Raw genomic sequence first — 22,920 nt, forward strand, 5'->3', positions numbered from 1 at the left:
TACATGCAAAATGCATGCAATTTGTTTCATAAAATCTCAACACCTAATTAATCCATTAACTATTAATGGAATTAGTGGCTTCTAAATACATTATAAGCTGCCACGTTTCCCACTAACATTTAGTTAATAAGTATATTATTCAAAGGGTAATTTGGTCATTTGACCAATTAAGTCAAAGTCAAACTTTGGCTTTTCTTAGTCAAAAGTCAACGTTTTGACTTTTTGCTATTTTATCCATCTTGACTAATTTCAACCTCCCGAGTATGAATCCGCATTCATTTTTCTAAAATTAAAATCATATTTGAATATAAATCCGGTCAAAGTTTTGTTTTTCAAAGTGAAAAGTCAGCATGTTGACTTTTACAGCTTTGACCGTTTCAAAACTTTCCAAGCTTTCTAAATATGAATCCATATTCATTATTTAAATCATATTTAAACATAAATCTTAAAGTTTATATTTACCGACTTATATCATATACACTGATCGGTTTTTCTCTCCTTACCTAATTCGAACAATTCGAATTATTCCAACATATTGTTCTTAGTTGAATCCATATGAGCTAGTAGGGGAACCTAATGGACCTAGAGATCATGGGATCCAACGATTCGAGATTAACTGGCTAAACTCTTTTAGACCAAGCTTAATCAACATTCGTTAACTAAAGAGCCATTTCATTAAAAACTCTTAGTTGCACCTCACTATAGATATATTTCTGTCCACCTGATATAACCATGATGAGTAAGTTGATTCTTCATAGGTTGTTCGTAATCTTGGTTGGATCAAAATACCGTTTTACCTCCAAGATTACATCTTGCTCCTTAAGACCCACTGATCCACTATTGAACAATTGGTTTAAGGTCCATTTATGATTCTGATAGATCTTATAAAGAAATCAATTTAGGAGAACTACCTGCAGATCCTGGTCTAAGAACTAGAATTTCTGAATATAATTATAATATTCAAGATCAAATTCATAGAGCATATCTAGAAAAAGGTTCTTGTCAACCTCAAAATCATACTTTTCCATTCAAAAAGTTTGGGGCAAAGTCAAGACGATTTAATCCAGCTTGGTTTAAAGAATATCCCAATTGGTTAGAATATAGTATTTCTAAGGATGCTGCATTTTGTTTATATTGCTACTTGTTCAAACCAGAAAAGTGAAGAATCAAGAGGGGAATGTTTTGTTAGTGAAGGATTTTCCAATTGGAAGAAAAAAGAGAGATTGAAAACTCATGTTGGTGGTCCTAATAGTGCATACAATCAAGCTTGGAGAAAATGTGAGGCTCTTTTAAAACAAAAGTAACATATTGAAACTTTTTTAAATAGAATGTCTGACCAAGTACGAGCTGAGTATCGAACTCGATTAGGCGCATCAATTGATTGTACTCAATTTTTATTACGGCAAGGTCTTGCATTTCGGGACATGATGAGACTGATGATTCAAAGAGTGAAGGTAACTTTCTTGAACTATTGCGATGGTTGTACAACCATAACAAAGGATATTGAAGCCGCGACTTTGAAAAATGCTCCAAATAATTTAAAATTGATTGCACCTGATACTCAAAAAGATATAGTAAACTGCATTGCAACAGAAATTGTTAATTTAGTTATACGAGATGTGAGTGACAAACAATTTTCTATCTTGATAGACAAATCAAAAGATATATCTTCAAACAAGCCGATGTCAGTTGTATTACGATATGTGGATGAAGGTCATGTGATTGAACAATTTATTGGAATCATCCATATCAATAATACACGTGCCCTATCACTTAAGGAAGTTATTGATGGTTTTTTCTCTCAACATGGGTTAAGTATTGCTAATTTGCGAGGACGAGGATATGATGGAGCAAGTAATATGCAAGGTGAGTTTCATGGCTTGAAAGCACTTATTTTGAAAGAAAATGAATGTGCTTTTTACATTCATTGTTTTGCTCATCAACTTCAATTAGCTCTTGTAAATACTGCAAAAAATCATGTGGAAATTGTCAATCTTTTTTTATTGCTACAAATGTAGTGAATGTTATTGGAGCATCAGCGACACGTCGAGATATTCTACGAGAGAAACATAGCATGAAAAATTTTGAAGCTTTAAATAATGGTGAAATATCAAGTGGAAGAGGATTAAATCAAGAGATAATGATTAAAAGACCAGGAGATACTCGATGGGGATCACATTACAACACTTTAACGAGTTTAGTTACAATGTTCTCTTCAGTAGTTGATGTGCTTGAGACAATTATGGACAGTGGATCAAATTCAGAACAAAAATATGAAGCACGGATTCTAATGACTTCAATCTTGTTATTTGACTTTGTTTTCAATATGCATCTCATGAAAAATATATTAGGAATCACAAATGACTTGTCTCAAGTCTTACAAAGAAAATATCAGGATATTGTGAATGCAATGAATTTAGTCAACATTTGTAAAGGTAGACTGCAAGCAATGAGAGAATCTGGTTAGGATTCATTATTGGAAAGAGTTTCTTATTTCTGCAATAGTCATGATATTGAAGTTCTTAAAATGGATGTTATGTTTTTAGTTTGAGGACGAAAAAGTCGAAAATCTCAACCAATTACAAATTTGCATCATTATCGTGTTAAAGTCTTCTATACTGTCATTGATATGCAACTTCAAGAGTTGAATAATCGTTTTACTGAATCAAGTACTGAATTGCTTCTCTGTATGGCTTGTTTGAATCTGATTAATTCATTTGCTGCTTTTGATAAACAAAAACTTAGTCGACTTGCTCAGTTTTATCCAAGAGACTTTTCAGCTATTGAACTCTCTATGCTTGAGGATCAACTTCAAAATTACATTATTGATATGCGTTCAGAGTTTGTTGAACTAAAAAACATTGGTAATCTTGCAGTGAAAATGGTCGTTACGAAAAGAGATAAGGTCAACCCATTAGTTTATCGATTGCTCACATTGGCGTTGATTTTATCAGTTGCAACAGCTACTGTAGAGAGAACATTTTCTGCTATGAATATTGTGAAGACTCAACTGCACAATCGAATGGGAGATCAATGGATGAATGATTGTCTTATAGCTTATATTGAGAAAGATTTATTGGATAAGTTAGATAATAAGCTTATCATGGATTGATTTCAAAACATGAAAACTCGTAGAGAACAATTGTAATACGTATTAAATTAATTAATCTTTGAAGCTATTAATATTTTTTTTACATTTTTAGTGTGTTTATTATAAGTGCCCCCTATACAAAATTTCTAGATATACACTGAGAATAGGTGTATTCTAATTTAAAATTTAGAAAATTTAAGAGAGGGGCATATATGTATATACAATCTTAGATTCATATGTATATACAATCTTAGATTCTGATTTAGATTATATCTCTTCCACATGTCCAACCAATCTCGCTTTTGCAATTAATTTTATGGGATAATCATAAATACAATAATTAAATTTAAAATAGGGAAACTTACATATATGTAACAAAATACAAAACTATTTACAGCCCGTGTAACAAAGCCCATAAAGTTAGCCATTTTTTAAATATTCCAAGTTTTCTCTTCCATCTTTTTCTCTTTCTCGCGATCAAATCGTCTTCTTCCTCTTGTAATTTCTTTCATATTCTTCCTCTTGTGATTTCATTCATCGTCTTTCTTCTTTTTCTCTCCTTTTCTTTCTGCAATTTCTTTCCATAATCTTTCTTATTTTTCAATTCTTTTTTACGTCGTTAAATCTTTCCATCATCTTTCTTCTTTTCTTCTTTTTTTTCGCTGCGATTTCTTTCCATCGTCTTCCTTCTTTTTTTTATTTTGCGATTTTTTTCAATGTCTTTTCTTCTTCTTTTATTCTTTTTTACATCGTTTAATATTTTCATCGTCTTTCTTCTTTTCTTTTTTTTCGCTGTGATTTCTTTGAATTTGGATAACCAAATCTAAACGACCGTGTACAAAAAAATAGCAAATCTAAAAAATCGTGTATAAATTTTTTTGAAAAAAATAATTCATATTGGAGTAGCCAAATGTAAACAATCGTGTAAAAAAAATAAATCATTGGTAGACAAATATTAACGATCGTGTACCAAAAGAATTAAAAAATAATTAAGCCAAATCTAAACGATCGTGTAGACAAATCTAAACGATCGTATAAAAAAATAAACGATCGTGTAGCAAAAGAATTTAAAAAAATCGTTTAGCCAAATCTAAACGATCGTGTAGACAAATCTAAATGATCGTGTAAACAAATCTAAATGATCGTATAAAAAAAATAAATGATCATATAGTAAAAGGATTTTAAAAAAATCGTTTAGCCAAATCTAAACGATCATGTACCAAGTTTTGAAAAAAAATCGTTTAGATTTGGGTCCCCAAATCTAAACGATAGTGTAACCAAATTTAAACGTAACCAAATTAAACGATCGTGTAATAAAATTAACGATAGAATTGAAGAAAAAAATTTGTAGTCATATCTAAATGATCGTGTACCAAACAATAGTCAAATCCAAATCTAAACGATCAAATCTAAACGATCGTGTAACCAAATTTAAACGTAACTAAATTAAACAATCGTTTAACAAAATTAAACGATAGAATTGAAAAATAAATTGTAGCCATATTTAAACGATCGTGTACCAAACAATAGCCAAATTTAAACAATCCTAAATATCTAAACGATCGCAAATATATTACGCGCGCGTCGTTGACGACATAGTTGATGGGGCATTTTTGGTATTTTACACGGTGGGTCTCTGAGCTTTTTCTATTTTTGGAATTGTTCTATACAGTGTAAATATTTTGCGGCTTTTTTATATTTTTGAAAAGACCCCTTTAAAAATATTTAAAAATATTTACATATATAATAATTTTTAAAAAAAAATTGTAAATATAACAAAATCTGTCAATGTCTATCAACCATGGAATGCCCTCATTGTTATTCACTTACTTATTATTTCTAAAATTGTCATCTATTATAATTACCTTAACAACATGTTCACAATTTTTTTAAAATACTATAATTGAGCATTTAGGTAATGTTTTATCAAAACATAATGAAATTCCATTGATAAATCAACTGTGGTGAACCTAAATTTTTAATGTTATTGGATTGTTCTTGATCGCATTTATTTAGAATTACGAATTTGTCACATTTTTGCTTTCTTGTTTGATCCCTAAGTGATAATGGTAATGGTAAAAATAAAGATAATAACTAGCAAATATTATGTGACAAATTCATAATTCTCACGCAACCACAAACAATATTTGTAATGGTAAAGGTGGTCGGTCTCACCTAATTTTCAAGTACAATCAGGTTTAGCATCTTTGTTTCTCAATTAGATTGTGTGATTTGATTATAGATTTGTAGACCAATCTTGCAATTTACTACTATTAAGGAACACATGTAAACAACAACAAACGTAATCAATAAGGTCTACTTTTTATATTTCTATTGATGAATTACTCTTTATCTGAGGAAACACTTGAACTTTTGTTATTTTCTAAAAGTACTTAGGTGCATCTTGGACACCATCTTTTTTTCTTTTCTTTTTTTTTTTTTTTTTTCAATCTTGGTAAATTGTCTGATCACATTTTGCCTTCTTACATTTTCTTTGTGAAATATGTATTCCTTATTGTTTTTATTGTTTTTATTTGTGTGATAAAAATGATATGCACACAGATAGGCGATATCGGGATATACCTAATTTTTACATTTTTTTAAAAAAATCTCAAACCAACATACATTAGGTTCTCTAACATTACACAAACAAATGGAACTAGGGAAGAAGAGAAGAAGAAAATTTTGTCTCAAAAGACTGACGGACCCAATGGGGGAAATCCTCCCACAAACACAAGAACGAACTTCCCTCGTCAAAGTTTTTGGTCAAAGTTATTGGTTGAGTTTCTTTTGATTAACCATAAGATTAGTGTAGGATTTCAAATCTCGATCATGTTTTGAATGATTCCACACTCAGATTGACATACTTTTCTCGAGATTTTGATTGATTTTATTAATTTTTTGTACTTATGTGCAGATGCCTCATGCATTTGTTGGCTTTGATGGTGAATGGAAGGGGAATGAAAAGGAATATGTTGGAGGTCAATTGGAAGGGTTGATTTCTTGATGTTAGTATAAAATTAGTGGGATAAATTCGATTTGGTTCTAAGATTTTGCAACGAACTGAGCTTAATATGCAGGCTAAAGAATGAAATTCATTAAAAGTGGAATACCTCTACAATTGAAGAATGAGAATACACTAAACAAGTTTGAATCATTTGATCACGCAAAAATCAATGAACTTCAGTGATTTTCATATCAAAGAAATTAAAACACAACAAGAATGAGGATCTAGATTCGTAAAGCTGAAGATAAAGGATTTTTTAAAGTAAGGATATTTTCATAACTACAAACTAGCCTCTATTTTGAATTTCAAACGTTTATATTAAATCTTGGGACCGATCTAGGGTTTCTTGCCCGAGAAGAACCATTCTAAAGACTTTTAAAAATGTGTTCTATTTTTTAAATGTAAAACATAAAGTGCCTTATTTTTGGACAATTTCTCTTGTAGATTTAGTCCATTACATTCTAACTTTATATCTAAAAGATCTCTCAACTATCAATTTTGAACAAATCTTTAAACTTGAAAATTATCTAAAAGAAAATCATGAACATTAACCTTAAAATCCTAGCATGCCAAATTATCTGTTACCTATTTATTTTTTAACGTTAGCAAATATATTACTCGTAAATTCTTTTCTTTTAAGAAAAAGTTGTGTTCTTTTCCATGATGACATCAAAGCACCAAAGTGAAACGAGCTCGAGTTTCACTCTTTCTACTAAAACTACTTGATAGAATCAAAGGATAGTTTATAGAATAACAATAATAATCCTAGATTCAGATTTTTAAATACAATCATCTTTTTTCACTGATATCTTTTGGCATCATATTTTCGATACGACAACAAAAATCTTGAGTTTTAAAGATGATCCAAAAAGAAACCTCCTATCTTTTAAGCCAATTTGAAATGACATTTTAAGTGATTAAAAAGTGATTTTAAGCCCTTGAAAATAATTCCAAACGTGATCTTGCTCTTCTTACCCACCACCGAATATTTATGTACATTTCATAAGGACGGGTTTTTTTTTCTCGCTCTGATATAGCCTAAAATCGAGGAGATTAGTGTCTTCATCCATTACCAAGAGACTGTCCTCTATTTGTAAAGCTACCATCCTATTTCATTAAGAGCTAATATTACTCAAGAACTCAGAACAGCAAGTTACAAGATCGTTCCTATTCCTAGGAATCGGACACTGATTTTTTTGGTTTAGTTCAATATTCAACTAAAAGGCTATTTGATGCTTTAAATTACCACACTACGACACCTTAAATAAGTCATACCTTAATGGAGTTTGAGCTTTGATCTTTCCCATATAAGAGCAGAAGGGAATTTTCAATTTGACAGGCAATAGACGCCTCTTCTTTCTCATTTTCTCTAGAAGACATTTGAATAAAATTATAGGCCTAAAGAAAACAAGTTTCAAGGTGTGTGGAAGTGTTCAACTATGTAGCTGAGCTGCCCATCGAATTGTTGGATCACTTGTTATTATCACAAAGGTATTACTTATTAGAAAAATAAAAGGAATAAGATAAGGAATTGCATAGATACTACCAATAATCTCCACAAGAGCAAACTCCATCTTTGAAATGGTGGAAACGATTCAAATCTCGAACCATTATCTCTCGATCGGCAAACTTGGAAATGAATTTTGTGACAGAATGGCAGTCTTCACATAGCCTCAAGTTCTTAGTTATTCTTATGGTGTCCCCCTTGCTTGTATTGATTAATCCGAAAGCAACTGCAAGTTTTTCGCTATGACCCAACACAATCCTTTCCTTTTCTTCCTGATCAAGGTCATACAGAACCAGTTTTGTTTGTGGGACATAACCTCTTTGCTTCATCTCATTTGACAAATTCACTAACAGGGCATGAAGTTGCTCTCCCTGTGGGTTAAACTCATCAACAGATGTAAATGAATAGATCTTCCTTCGTACTTCGATCCAACTTCTACCAGGGACCTTTTGTAATTCACGAGAATTAAGAAGTTTTCTCACTCTCTTTACCTCATCCCACATTTCAGCTTCTGCATAAATATCAGCCAGAAGTACATAATTCCCGGCATTCGTAGGCTCAAGCTCGAAAAGCCGTTTGCTTGCTCGTTCAGCAAGCTCAACATGGCAATGAATCCTACAGGCACCAAGAAGAGAACCCCATACTTTGGGCCCTGGTTCAATACGCAGATCTTCTATAATCTTGGCTGCTTCATCCAACCGGTTGGCACGGCCAAGAAGATCAACCATACAAGCATAGTGCTCTACACTAGGCTGTATACCATGTTCTTTTACCATGGATTCAAACAACTTCTTCCCCTCTTCAACAAGCCCAGCATGGCTACAAGCACCCAAAACACTTACAAATGATATGTAACTAGGTGAGATTCCATTATCAATCATCTCTTCAAAAATTTCAATTGCTTTTCTTCCATATCCATGCAGTCCATAACTTGAAAACAAGGAATTCCATAAGATAACATCTTTCTTATGTATTCGGTCAAAAATTACTTGGCCTAACTCAAGCTTACCACATCTTGCATACATGGTCACAAGAGCACTTATAACTGGCAAGATTGAATCCAGACCCCTCCTAAGAATGTAAGCGTGGATAAGCTTCCCTTGCTCCAAAGCAGCAAAAGCAGCACAAGCTTGGAGTACACTGACCATCGTCACGGAATTCGGCACTAAATCGTGGGTATTGAGCATCATATCACGAAAGAGTTCCAAAGCTTCGTATGGCTTCCCATTCTTTGCATAGCATGCAATCATAGCACTCCAAGAAACCACATTTTTCACAGGCATTTCATCAAACACTGCACTGGCATAAGAAACACACCCAAACCTTGCGTACATATCCACCAGAGTAGTCATTACATGAACATGAGCTCCACACCCATGTCTCAAAATATGCGCATGAATCTCTTTACCCTTCTGGAGAAACGAAACCAAACAATCTGAAGCAACACAAGCTTTGAGCAAATAAGTATAAGTAAACCTATCACAAGGAACTCCCATCATATCCATCCGGGGATATAATTCCAATACGTCGTTTCCATGACCCGCCAACGCAAGAGCTCTAAACAACGCATTCCAAACATATATAGTTCTCTTACGCGTTTTGTCAAACACCTTGCGCGCATTGTCGACAGAGTCCAATTCGGAAAACATATTGATAAGCTTGGTGGCCAAAAAAGGATCTTGGTCAAAACCCCCATCGACGAGATGCTGATGGACGTCAAGGGCATCGGAAAGAGACTTCCGGCGAGCGGCAGAGAGGATTAGAAGCTCGCAGGTTTGCTGGGTAGGATTGGGTTCATGGGAGAGGAGCACAAGGGCTTGTTTGAGATTGCCCTCTTTACACAGAGATTGAATCAACTGATCCTTATTTGAATTTGCGGAGGTTGAAGGGTTTAAGGAGAAGGAGCAAACGGAGAGTTTTGAAGTGGAATGAGCGGAGGAATGGCGTCGAGAGGAAGGTGGGTATTGGGTAGAATGGGGAGTCCGAAGCGCCCACATAACAGAAGGATTCAAGTGAATTATGTTCCGGTGAAAGGCTTTGAAATTCCAATCATCCCATGAGCGAATTTGAATAAAAGCTCTGTGATCTTTAAGGATCAATCAGTGAAATATCTGAGACTGATTGAGACGACGCTCTCAAGACTTCGACCTTATCAAAATATTTCAATTTTACGAAAATGTGATATTTCTTCGTAAATTGTGAGCGTTACTTAAGCAAGATATTAGTTTTGTGTGAGACTTGGGTACTGAAATAAAAGGTAGAAATGAAAAATATGTACTTTTTTAAAAACCAATACAAATAGTATTTTTGTTTATGACACTAAAATTATCTATGCTTTCTTCTTCACTTTTCTTTGTTTTGCAACTTTTTTCTTCGTTCTTTTCTCTTCCTTTCTTCTTCTTGTAAAAATAAAGCGGAAAAATATTTAAGAATAATTTTGAAAACAGAAAAAACTCACAACAAGTTTATCGTAGAAAATACTAAAAATATCATGTCAACCACGCGCACGTAAAAGAATAGAAAAAGAAAAAAGATGATAGAAAGAAATCGTAGAAAAAAAAATGATGAAAGAAATCGCAACAGTCGAGGAAAAGAATGACGGAAGGGCAAACCTGAAATATTTAAAAAAAATGATTAACTTCGTAAAACTTTGTTACACGTCCGTAAATAGTTTAGTATTTTGTTACATTTATAAAAATTAACCTTTCATTTTCTTTAGCGTTTCTACTCTCTCTTTTTCTTTCTTTTTTCCTTGTTTCTAATCAAGCATCAAGTGGTAAACATATATAACATAAATAAAACATCATGTATTGAGCATTAAACATTAAAGAATGAGTCTCTAGTATATAACATAGAGCATCAAAGATCAATTGCATGATGGTTTTAAGTGACAAATTAGTAAATTCATAAGTAGGAGATCACTTTTTATTTCCTCTCGAAAATTAAGAACTGGATCATTTTTTAATTGAGCCTCCAAATAAAAGCCACTTGTACGGATCACTTTTTTTTGGGAAATTGTCAAAATAGGTTAAAAAAGGAGGATTAAATGACTTTTGGGATAACTTTTCAAAATAAGGAGTTTTAGGACAATTTAGGTATGAATGGACAAAAATGCCCTTTATTAAATTTCTCTCCCTCTTTTCCTTTCCCTTTTCCCACGTTCGCTTTCCCTTCTCTTTCGCGTAGAACACCTGAAGTAAAAAAAAAATCTCCTTTTGTTGGCTTTTGAAATTTTTCGCTTTGTTCTTCAAAGATACTCCAACTGTTCGTCGGTCCTCCAGTGTATTTCGTCGCTTCTCCTTTCCGAACCATTCAATCAACTTTGAGCGTTTTCTTTTATTTCAGTGAGTTATATCTATAACCCATTTTCAATATATTTGCTGTAAATGTTTGATTTAGGTATTTGTTGTGAGTTTCATCCGTCTGGTTTAGGCTTTTTTGGAATCGACTTATTTGCTGGAAATTAGTTTAGTCAAACTTTGGTTTAGGTTCTTAGAAAGTTAAATGGGTAGTGAAATGAATTGAAGTTAAATATAGTTGGCATTTTGCTCCTTTTTCTTTGGATCCCTTCTTTAACTCTGAATTTGTTCCTTTTTGTTCGGGGCTTCAATTATGACATCGACATCGACATCGACCGACGGACCCTTATACAAGATTAATTCTTCCCATCATTTCTATGCCTTAGTAAGTTGTTTGTCTCATTTAGAAAAGACAACACATAATATTAAGGCCAAACTAAAACTCGATCAATTAGCCTTATTTAGGAAAACAAAGTTTGGGCACTTTTTGGACTTAAATATTGTCTTTAATGGGCCACTCATCCACAACTTATTGTTAAGGGAGGTGGAAGATGAAGGAAAGGATTATATAAGTTTCTTACTAGGGGGCGTTGTTTGTATTTTCAGTAGGAGAGAGTTTAACATCATAACGGGTCTATGGGGTCCTAAAGAGGAGTCTATTCAGTTGGTTGGGAATAGTAGATTATTGGAGAAGTTTTTCAAAGACAAGGAGTGTATTTATGTAAACGACTTAGAGGATATATTTTTAGAATACGAGGGTGATGACGATGATATTGTGAAATTAGCTTTAGTCTACTTTATAGAGCTATCTTTGTTAGGAAAAGATAGACGAACCAAAGTCGACATTGGTCTTTTCAAGATTGTTGATGATTGGAATACATTTAATAATTATAATTGGGGAGGGATTGTTTTTGGACGCACGCTAAGTGCCTTGAAAAGAGTCTAGGACAAGCAATATGTCAAGGGAAAGAAGAAATCAACACAGACAAAAAATGTACTATCAATGGATTTCTGCATGCATTACAGGTATGTGACTTCTTACTTCTTACTTCAAAACTTATGCATACATTTAAAATTAAACGATCGTTTAGTTGTTTTTAAACGATCGTTTAGTTGTTTAAAAACGATCGTTTAGTTGTTTAAAAACGATCGTTTAGTTGTTTAAAAACGATCGTTTAGTTGTTTTTAAAGGATCATTTAGTTGTTTTTAAACGATCGTTTAGTTATATTTAAACGATTGTGAAACCACTTTTTTATATATCTATATATATCTTGTGGCACTTCCTAAACTTATTTGTCAAATGTGGAATAGGTTTGGGCATATGACTCTATACCAACCATCATTGGATGTGGTGTAGATAAAGTGAACGATGATGCTATATCACGAATGCTGAGGTGGGTGTGTCAACAATCACCAAAGTCCCAAACTATAAGCCAGATGTTTGACTCGCCAATGGTAAGTAACAAGCAATAGTAACTAACTTAAGGATCGCATGATTTAGTGCTTATTTCTTTGTCCTAAATACATTTGCCTTTTTCTTTTTGTAGTTGATAATTAAAGCGGTCATTGAGATGACACCTGAAGAGGAGCAGTTGAAAATTGCTTCAGGTGAACTTTTTGAAAACCTCCGCTCATCTACCATTGTTCAGTCAAAGAATGGTGGTTCAAAAAGAGGAAGAGAAGTTGTTAATGATGAAGATGACTTCAAAAAGAGTAAGAAACAGAAGTCGAAGTCTAAGATGAAAAAGGCTATTCGGAATCTCTAAGATCGAGTAGCGATTGTTGAAGGGCAACTTACTAGTATAAAATGAGATATTGACGAATTGAAGGGCATGATGTCAACCATATTGAAGCACATTGGACTTCGAAAAAAGGTTAGGAATCAAACTGTTAATTGTATTGACGTTAGTTGTTTTATATTTGGTAATTACTCATACGTTAAGTTGCATGTTCTCACTAATCTTGATGTTTACTTTCTATTGTTATCCACACTAATTCATTTTGAGGTTCCATAGGGTGACGAAGGAGACTGCAAGGGGTTTGACGGCTCAGTAGATCATACACTAGAAAATGAAGAAGTGGATAATGCTAAGACAAAAGATGTTGACACAGGCGGTGCCCCTAATTCGTTGAGGATGGCAAAGGAGGACCACACGTTCAACGACCACACGTTCGGCCCGCCCGTAGGAAGCGTGCAAGTGTTTACCTATCAACCCCATTCACAACACTACCTAAACGGTCTATGACATCAACCACCACTACCTCTCAGTGTGAACCAATTGTTTATGATCCCATGCACAATATACTTGACGTCGATTTAGATAGACTTCAAGTTGGATTACAGATAAGCATACAGACGATGAGGTGCGTGAAACCTTTAATGGAAAAAGATCGAAGATATTTTTCAGAGACTTGTTTACGTGTCGCCGGTGGTTGGCGAGTGAGGTATGGGATTATCTTATTATTTATGCCATTATAATTCTTTTATTGTTATGGTTCTATACATTTAGTGCTTACTCTTATTTCTATTAGCATTTGGATGCACTTTTTCTTTTCATTCGCTTCAAGATTAAGGCAGCCGGCATACCTTCTGCTCAAAACTTCACAACTGTAGACACAATCTTTATGGTTTGGAATCGTCACGTTACTTTATGCATGTATTTGCGTTTGATATTTGTCTTTCGGTCTGATATTTGCGTTTGTATGTTTTTCTTTGCAGCGCATTTTAGTTGTGAAGTGGCCCCAATACAAAGAATGTATTAAAGAGAATCGCCCATTTGACTGGAAGAAAGAGTATAGGTTGGTTGACTATGTTGTCGGGTCAAAAGAGGACTTCCAAGATCCTTGGACAAGTGTTGATTACGTTTACTCTCCATTCAATGTCCATGTCAACCATTGGGTTCTATTATGCTTGGATTTGGTAAGTTGTCAAGCCAAGGTATGGCATTCGCTTTCGTCACTTACAACTGCCGAAGAGATGAGAAACATATTACTGCTCATTTGAGAGTTGGTGCCAAATTTGTTAGATAGTACTGGATGCTTTGCTAGGAGAGGTGGATCATCGACATACAAGAAACCTTGGCCAGTTGTCATTGTCGACTCAATTCCACTACAACGAAATAATAGTGATTGTGGCGTATTCACCATTAAGTATTTTGAGTACATAGCTGCTAGTGTTGATTTAGATACATTATGTCAAGAAAACATGTCGTACTTCATAAAACAATTGGCATTTCAATTATGGACCAACACTCCTATGTATTGAAATATGTACATAAATCACAAGTATCAATTGACATTTCAATTAGTAGTTATATATCATATATGTTGCGAAATATGTACATAAATCACAAGTATCGATTATTCTCTATGTCGCAAAACTACTTGTAGGTAAATGATCGCTTAATAGTTTTTATGATTTTAAGAAGATCGTTTAGACTTTACTAAACGATCGCTTAAAGATATGTGCACGATCTTTTACATTAGTGTGATACATATAAACGATCGCTTAATATTCTTCACCTGAACGTTTAAGAAATCGCTTAATATTCTTTTAGATATCAGTGTGGTTTCTATAAACGATCGCTTAATATTTTTATGTTTACTAAGAAGATCGTTTAGACTTTACTAAACGATCGCTTAAAGATATGTGCGCGATGAGTATTTCTCTACACCAATGTTTTGTGATATGTATCTAAACAAATACAAATATTAACTCAAAAGTACAAGAACCAAATATATATTTATTTACCAAAAGTATTTATTCGCCTAAAGTTCCAGTACATACTGTTGTCTAAACAGTTTCATGTTTGACACAGTTAGACAACCAAGGTCAGCTTCAGTTACAAGGCATTCAATAAATTTAGAACAGAAAATGCCACAATCCAGTGAACGCCCTTTCTGTAATGTGGTCTTCGATCTGCGTACTGGCCAAGGACTATATGTGAATCGTTCCGAATGGAGGTTCACTCCAATTGCAATTTCGAGTGAGGCGATGCATCGTGCGAGCATTTGAAGAGCTTGATCAACAAGTTTCTGCTCAACATAATTTGGCATTGAGTCGAACACATAGATCTTGCATTTTCTCATATCAGATGCAATAGCCAACCAATGTTCTTTTATGTTGATGCAGCCAATCACGTAGTTGACATCTCCCACCCTGGTTTTTGTTCAAAATCACCAACAGCTGTGTTGAAATAGTATTCCAAATCTTCTTCTGCCCATATATTTAAGTGTGTTGTTGTGTTTGTCCATTCAGCTTTTTTATTCTCTGGTGTCACCAGATGAGTATCGAAAATATGTTTCCAAATAATGCAGTCTGGTTTATTGATTCCTGTCTTGAAGAACAAGTAAAAAAATTTAGTCAGAATATAATGATCCAGTTTAACTTCTATACAAAAAAAAAATTAAAGAATAACAACTTACTATAAGCGCGAAATCTAATACTCTAAAAGTACGCTTGCAAAGTTGCTTGAGATTCAATATTTTCTTCTGCAAGTGGGATAATAGCAAATCCATGGTCTACAAAGAAAATTAAACGATCGTTTAGTGAATGAAAGGAGAGTATAAGCGATCGTTTAAGAAATGTACATGTGATCGTTTACTTACTAAGCGATCGTGTAATATATATAAACGATCGTTTAGCTAATAGAAGCGATCGTTTAGTTAATAGAAGGGATCGTTTAGAAAAATACGAGTGATCCTTTACATATAAAATGAAATTTGGAAAGAGTACTTACGTCTCCAACTACCCATGTGTTTTCTTCAAGCTGTTTGAAAAATTTTTTCTTTCTAGTTGTGGAGACTACTTTCCTTTCTTCATTAGTTGTTTTTCTTGATCTTTTCCATTATAATTATGTCTTCCATAATTTTGGATCCACTTACCACACGGGATTATATCTATTTACATCTCTGATTTCGACATCTGGGACAGGTATTGTAGGTTCTGATATGATCTTAGTAGATGTTGTGGGTGGATTAACTTGTTCATCTTCATCAGACACCTTTTTATTTGCTATTTTACATAGATTTCTTCTCTTTATTGGTTTTTTGTTGTTCATCTTTATCAGGCACAGTTACTGGTTCTTTTTCAACCAAAGTAACTGCTTCATCATTTTTTTGAATCTCAACTTCTTGTTTTGTTGTTTCCTGCAATGTATGATATTAGACAAGTAACAAACTATTAATTCAAAGGACTATAAATTTGTTGTGTATGCATACCAGTTGAGATTCTTCATTTACAATTGAAATTGATGGTGGCACTTCATGAATTTGTACAGTTTGATCCAATGGAGCCATTTCACAAAGTGCAAAAGGTTGGCTCACAAGTGGAACGGTAGTAATCATTTCTGGCAGGTCTTTTTCTTTCTAACTTTTAGCATTTAGATTATCTGATATATCTCTTATAGTCATTAACAAGTTTGCATCCATGCCGTCTATGCTTATATCACTACCAGATTCCTGTTGATGTTCCCTAAACAAAATGAGAAAAAATACAATTGTTACTTATTTAGAATGTAAGCAATTTTCAACATTATAAAGCAGTAAACAATGAATGAAATGTTAACCTTTGGGTTTCCTCTTGATGTTCAGTATGTTGTTCTTCAACATATGCTTGGTCACTGGTGATCATATCTTCTTTATTCTGATCATCATTGTCATTCTGATGAGTATGATCATTCCCTTGATTTTCATTTTGTTTCTAATAAACAAATAAAAACGAACATAAAAATTAAAAAATAATGTATTGTTAAATGATCGTGTATATAAAAGTAAACGATCGCGTAACTTTGATAAACGATCGTGTAACTTTGATAAACGATCATGTAACTTTGATAAACGATCGTGTAACTTTGATAAACGACCGTGTATATAATGTATTTTGAAAACAAATTTAACCTGGACCAACCTCTCGAGCATCTGCTTCATTTCAGACAACTCCAATGACTGCTCTCTGATTGTGTCATCCATCCTACAGACTATAGAAGTAAGTGTGGATAAATCCTTACGAACATCTTTTATTTCCTTCTTCAATTTCTTGTAGGATTTTGAATGACTTTGTTGTTCTTTATCATTGGACTTCTTTGATCTGCAATATTTCTTGTTGGTGATTGGATGCATTTCAGACTGGTCAGCCACTGTTTGACTTTGTTCCCTTTGTGGCGACAGTTGTGGAGATGAGTCTGATTGCTCCAATGATTTGTTGTTCATTGTATGATCAGGAGTATTGGTATCATTGTTGTTAATATCTCGAACGGATTCATCGTCCTCCATTTGCATGTTATCATCCCCTCGAATTCGACTCTCCATGAAAGCCTTCTCTTGGGTTGATAGCTTCAGTTTAGGTCTAACAACAGTCTGCATTGTAATCGAATTAAACGATCGTGTAATTGTATTAAACGATCGCTGACAAGTTTTACTTACATTTTCGTTGTCAAATATGTTCTTCTGCAGCATTTTGTAAGATGGAGCTTGTGTACAATTCCATCTCAATATCCTAGGGATTAATCCCTTACTGTTTTTTTGTAGCCAGGTGCTCACTTGCAGTTGAGAGTACTTCATAAGCTCACACCTACAACATTTAAACAAATATGTTAAACTTTGATGTTCAATTTGCATTTAATTAAAGTGTATAAACAAATAAAAATCACCTGAAAAGCAAGCACGTAGCCTTTGATGTTGTAGTATGCCACTGCTTTGGAACTTGTTGTCTTCTTTAGCTCGTATGCTTCTTTTTTCCCTCGTAGACTTGTCTTTAAACTTTTGAGCAAACGAGTATAGAAGAAAGTTGACCAATCGAAGTTTTTAAATGCTTTTTCATCATCAACTCTTCCTAAAATATCCATGTCAAACTGTGTTTTCTTATCCTTTCCGACCATCACAATTTCTATAAAGACAGCCAAGGCGACCTTCACAGCATCGCCATCATTTGTAAACTCAAAATTCTTGAAAATTTCCTCAATTTTCAAGCATGTTATTAGTTTTTTATTTTCAGATCCAAATAAAAGGCTTTGTAGGCCTTTGTTATCACAATCTTTCTCCAATGTTGTGTTTGTTGGCCACAATCCAGTTATGATGTTGAATTCCTTTTGGGTGAAACGGACGTTCTTCCCCAAAATTGAGAAACAAATTCCATCTACGTTACCGTCTTCAGGTATCTGCCTCAGCAAGAAATGATGGATCAACTGGCTGTTGAAGACCATGTTGACATTCAGCAATAAACCAAAAATTATTTTTTCGAACATTTGCAGTTGTTCCTTGGTCAGTTTATCCTTAATAAGACTGTCGATCTTGAGATCGACAGTGGCAGGAAAATACTTGTCGCTAGGTACAACCATCCTGAAAATAGAGTTAATCGACAAGTAATAAATTTAACAATCTAAAGAATATAGTTTAAACGAATCTGAAACCCTAAACGCTTGACAATAAGAATTTAAGAATAGAACGATAGTTTTTCAAGACAGAAGTCGAAACGTTTAAAATATAAAGAAAGGAAAAGTGTAACGTTATAGTAGGAAAAGTTCAAGAAAATACCTTTTGACGTTGAAGAAAAAAATGGACTGAGACAAAAACGGTCTCAGAGAAAAATGGACTGAGTGATCAGTGCGGTTGTGTATTGCAAAGTGACGGAAAATGAAGAAGGCGGAACGTATATATTGGTTGTTTTTACCAAAGGGGCAATATTGTAAATTCGCATACTTTTTTTAAAATGCTGAATCGCGGTTGTGTTTCGTTGTTTTAAACGATCGTTTAGTTAAGATAAACGATCGTTTAGTTTTTTATAACCGATCGTTTAGTTGTTTTCAAACAAACGATCGTTTGGTTGTTTTTAAACAATCGTGTAATTATTTCAAAACGATCTTTTATATATGTATATACGATCATGAAAGCAACTGTGTAGCAAATAATTAAAAAATATATAAATTAAAGAATTACAAACTAAACGAACAGTCGTGTGAAATATAAAAACGATCATTTAATAAAATTAAACAATCGTTTCATTATTTTAAACAATCGTTTAGTTATTTTAAACGATCGTTTAGTTACGTTAAACGATCGTTTAGTTTTTTTAACCGATCGTTTAGTTGTTTTCAAACGATCGTTTGGTTGTTTTTATACGATGGTTTGGTTGTTTTTAAACGATTGTTTAGTTATTTTTAAACGATCGTGAAACCAGTTTTTTTTGTTCCTAAATGAATAAGTCAGTTGTTATTTTCGTCTTCTTCATCTATCTGTAAGCACATAAAGTAAGAATGTTAGAACACATCATTAAGAAAACACATCATTAACAAACATTCATTAATTAGTGTAATAATTAGTACATTGGTAGAGAAATTTCTAATCTTGTATGCTCGACTTCTCGGTATATGAAATTGGATTGGTACACGTTAATCTGTTGTGACCTATTTGTTTACACCGACCACACTTATACAATTTCGGAGCTTTACCAACACTCGGAATCCTCTTTTTCTTCGGTCGACCAACTCTTTTGACTACTTTCGGAGGTAAAACAGTCATATGTACATAGTCTTCGCTTGTCTTCCAATCTGACTGATTCCCAATTGGGTAGACGACCTCCGCATATGCAGCCAACAAACATTCATTAGTGTAATAATTAGCACATAAACTATAAACATTTATATTGCGATCCCGTGCTGCAGCATGTGAGCATGGTAGTTGCTCAGCTTAAAACTCCTTACAAGTGCATTCTTTAGTCTTAAGATTTACGACCTTCTCCTTATCTAAATCTTTGACATGAAATTGGTAACAGTCAATTGGGTTGACCTTCATTGTCAAAGCTCGTTCTTGTTTCTTTTGAATAACTAACTCTGCTCATTTGGTCAATGTAGACGTCACTTTAATGCATTCTTCTCGACGCTCCCAAAACCAACGTTGTAGTAAAGATCAAACATGTTCAAGGAATGAAGCAATAGGCAAATCTCTAAGTTCTTTCAGTATAGAATTCATGGACTGCTATATTTGTTGTCATCATGTTATATTGTCTTCCTGGGCAGTGAACACGAGACCACCGTGTTATTCCAACATCATTTAAATATTCTCCTGAACCATTAGGAAATGCAAGAAGATGTCTCCATGCTTCTAAAAATGTTGATTCATGATATGTTCTCAATGCATTGTAAAACAAAGTAGCAACAGTGTCATTCTTATATTTATCATGCAAATTTCGAGTCAAATGTTGGACACAAAGGTCGTGGAATGCAGAGGGGAAAACTGATGAAATACCGTTGGAGAAGCATGTTTTTCGATTTGTCACGAAGCCTAGATTAGGCACCTCCCCTATTGCACCTTTCAATTTTTCTAAGAACCACTGTATTGAGTCATCTGTTTCTCTATCAACTACTCCAAATGCTAGAGGATAAATCTGATTGTTACCATCTAAGCAAACGGCCACTATCAACTGACCCCGATATTTGTTCTTAAGAAATGTTCCATCCATGACTATGACCGATCTAATGCAATTTAAGAATCCTCTTACACATGGACCAACAGCCATAAAAAGATATTTAAAGAAACGCTCATCTTCGAGTTCCATGTAAAATATTGTAACTAGATTTGTAAATTTGAGTGCTTCACCATATCTACGCAAAAGATTATATGACTCTTCAGGAGACCCTCGCACTCGTTCATATGCATTTTCTCTGGCACGCCATGCTTTTTCATAACTCATATTTATGTCATAGTCTTGCCTCATGTCTTCTATGATATCACACGGTTTGTATAGGCAACCGACTCCCTTGAATTTGGATTTTATTAATTCTCCAACAACCCAAGATTTTGCTTGCCTATGGTCACAATTCAAAAACTCAAGAGAACATGAATGAACTTTGACATACTTTTTAATCTTAAATATATTTGAATCCTTTAGTCTAACCGCTCGCAATCTCCAACCACACTTGTTGTCGATGCATCTAACAAAAAGAACCTCTTTTGTAGACTTTTTTGCTACAAACTGAAAAAAAAATTTCATTGCCAACACACTTAATCTCATTGACAAATCTCTCTTGCAAAAAAATATTTGTCCTACATCCAACTCCTCACCTGTAGAGCTTTCTTCGGACCAACCACTTCCTTTTGTCTTCAACTTCCGACTAGAAGAGCTGTAGTCAACTTTACCTTTTCCTTTGCAATCTTTTGTACGAACATCTCTTTGTTGTGGGATGTCAAACAATTCATTGTGCATCTCAATTGACTCCCATGTAAAAGTATCATCTTTTGAATGATATGACTCATATGATTCTCATATAGCTGAATTGGTCCCTATCATGTTATCACACAAGCCAACTGAACTTCACCAATATCAACTTCATTGTCATGTAATGTATCCATTCCAATTGGAGGATGAGGGTTTAAAATTTGAACTTGGTTGCTCCCAGATACTGAATTGTAATTTTTGTGTAACACTTTCTTGCTTCGATTGCTTGTAGGCTCAAATGATAGGTATAGAGGCAGCTCCAATGGATTTTCACTAAGAATATTAAACTTCAAATCACGGTCATTGCTTAACTCAAATGAAGGAGCTTCCTTTTCCCCTTTTATCTCATATATACATCTTATCTTTATGTCGAACTTTGTAGAGTCAACTTCTGCAAGGTCATATAATTCATCCTATAAATCTTTGTGTGTTATTTCTTTACTGACAACAATGCCTTTTAACACTCCTCCTTCATATTTTCTTCGTCCATCATCCCATGCACCACCGTAACACACTAAAATCCGAACATGTGTCATCCTTAAACTACCTTAAGTTTTTTAGTTCCTGCAAAAATTGATTTGAACTTAAGAACCTACGAGATGCATGTGAGATGTAAAGAAATAACAAAAATAACTGCGAGATGTGTACGAGATACGTGCGAGATAAAGCATGAGGGCCTAAGAGACTTACTAAACATGCAAAGAATAGCTCTAAATGGATTAGGGGTGTACAAATTTGATTTTGAAATAAATAGTAAAAGTTTGAAACGTGCGAGATGCATGCGAGATAAAGCATGATGGCCTAAGAGACTTACTAAACATGCAAAGAATAGCTCTAAATCGATTAGGAGGTGTACCAATTTCATTTTGAAATAAATAGTGAAAGTTTGGAACGTGCAAGATGCGTGCGAGATACGTGCGAGATAAAGCATGATGGCTTAAAAGACTTACTAAACATGCAAAGAATAGCTCTAAATGGATTAGGAGGTGTACCAATTTGATTTTGAAATAAATAATGAAAGTTTGGAACATGCGAGATGAGTGCGAGATACGTGCGAGATAAAACATGATGGCCTAAGAGACTTACTAAACATGCAAAGAATAGCTCTAAATGGATTAGGAGGTGTACCAATTTCATTTTGAAATAAATAGTGAAAGTTTGAAACGTGCGAGATGCATGCGACATAAAGCATGATGGCCTAAGAGACTTACTAAATATGCAAAGAATAGCTCTAAATTGATTAGGAGGTGTACCAATTTCATTTTGAAATAAATAGTGAATGTTTGGAACGTGCGAGATTAAAAAAAAAAAAAAAAAAAAAAAAAAAAAACTATATTCCTTCTATTCCTATTACTTACTCCCCCTCTATTCGATCCAACTAAATTCTCTAGTTCAATTCATTTTTCACTACCCATTAAACTTTCTAACAACCTAAACCAAACTTTGACTAAACTAATTTACAGCAAATAAGTTCATTCCAAAAACCAGACATTTACAGATGAAACTAGCAACAAATACCCCAACCAAACATTTATAACAAATAAATTGAAAATGGGTTAGAGATGAAACTCACCGAAATAAGAGAAAACGCTCGAAGTTGATTGAATGGTTCGAAGAGGAGCGACGAAATGCACTGGACGACCGACGAAGGGCAAGCGACGAATGGTCGAAGTAGCTTCAGGTGTTCTACGCGAAAGAAAAGAGAAGGGAAAGCGAACGTGGAAGAGGGAAAGGAAAAGAGAGAGAAATTTAATTAAAGGCATTTTTGTCCATTCACACTTAAATTGTCCTAAAACTCTTCA

General features: G+C 33.9%; 2 protein-coding genes across 2 annotated transcripts; one reads left to right on the plus strand and one right to left on the minus strand.

The window, feature by feature from the left end:
• Positions 1–1,328: 1,328 nt before the first annotated feature.
• On the plus strand, positions 1,329–3,112 carry LOC107991537 (uncharacterized). Its single transcript, XM_017046612.2, has 3 exons — positions 1,329–1,866; positions 2,019–2,462; positions 2,610–3,112. Exons 1-3 carry the CDS (start codon positions 1,329–1,331, stop codon positions 3,110–3,112), a joined length of 1,485 nt encoding a protein of 494 aa, XP_016902101.2.
• A 4,310-nt stretch (positions 3,113–7,422) lies between these two features.
• LOC103497132 (pentatricopeptide repeat-containing protein At3g46790, chloroplastic) lies at positions 7,423–9,833 on the minus strand. Its single transcript, XM_008459223.3, has one exon. The coding sequence runs from the start codon at positions 9,600–9,602 to the stop codon at positions 7,641–7,643; it is 1,962 nt and encodes a 653-aa protein (XP_008457445.2). The 5' UTR covers positions 9,603–9,833; the 3' UTR covers positions 7,423–7,640.
• Positions 9,834–22,920: the final 13,087 nt, after the last annotated feature.

Source organism: Cucumis melo, chromosome 12 (assembly GCF_025177605.1).
Source record: "Cucumis melo cultivar AY chromosome 12, USDA_Cmelo_AY_1.0, whole genome shotgun sequence".
In the NCBI taxonomy this organism is placed as follows: Eukaryota; Viridiplantae; Streptophyta; class Magnoliopsida; order Cucurbitales; family Cucurbitaceae; genus Cucumis; species Cucumis melo.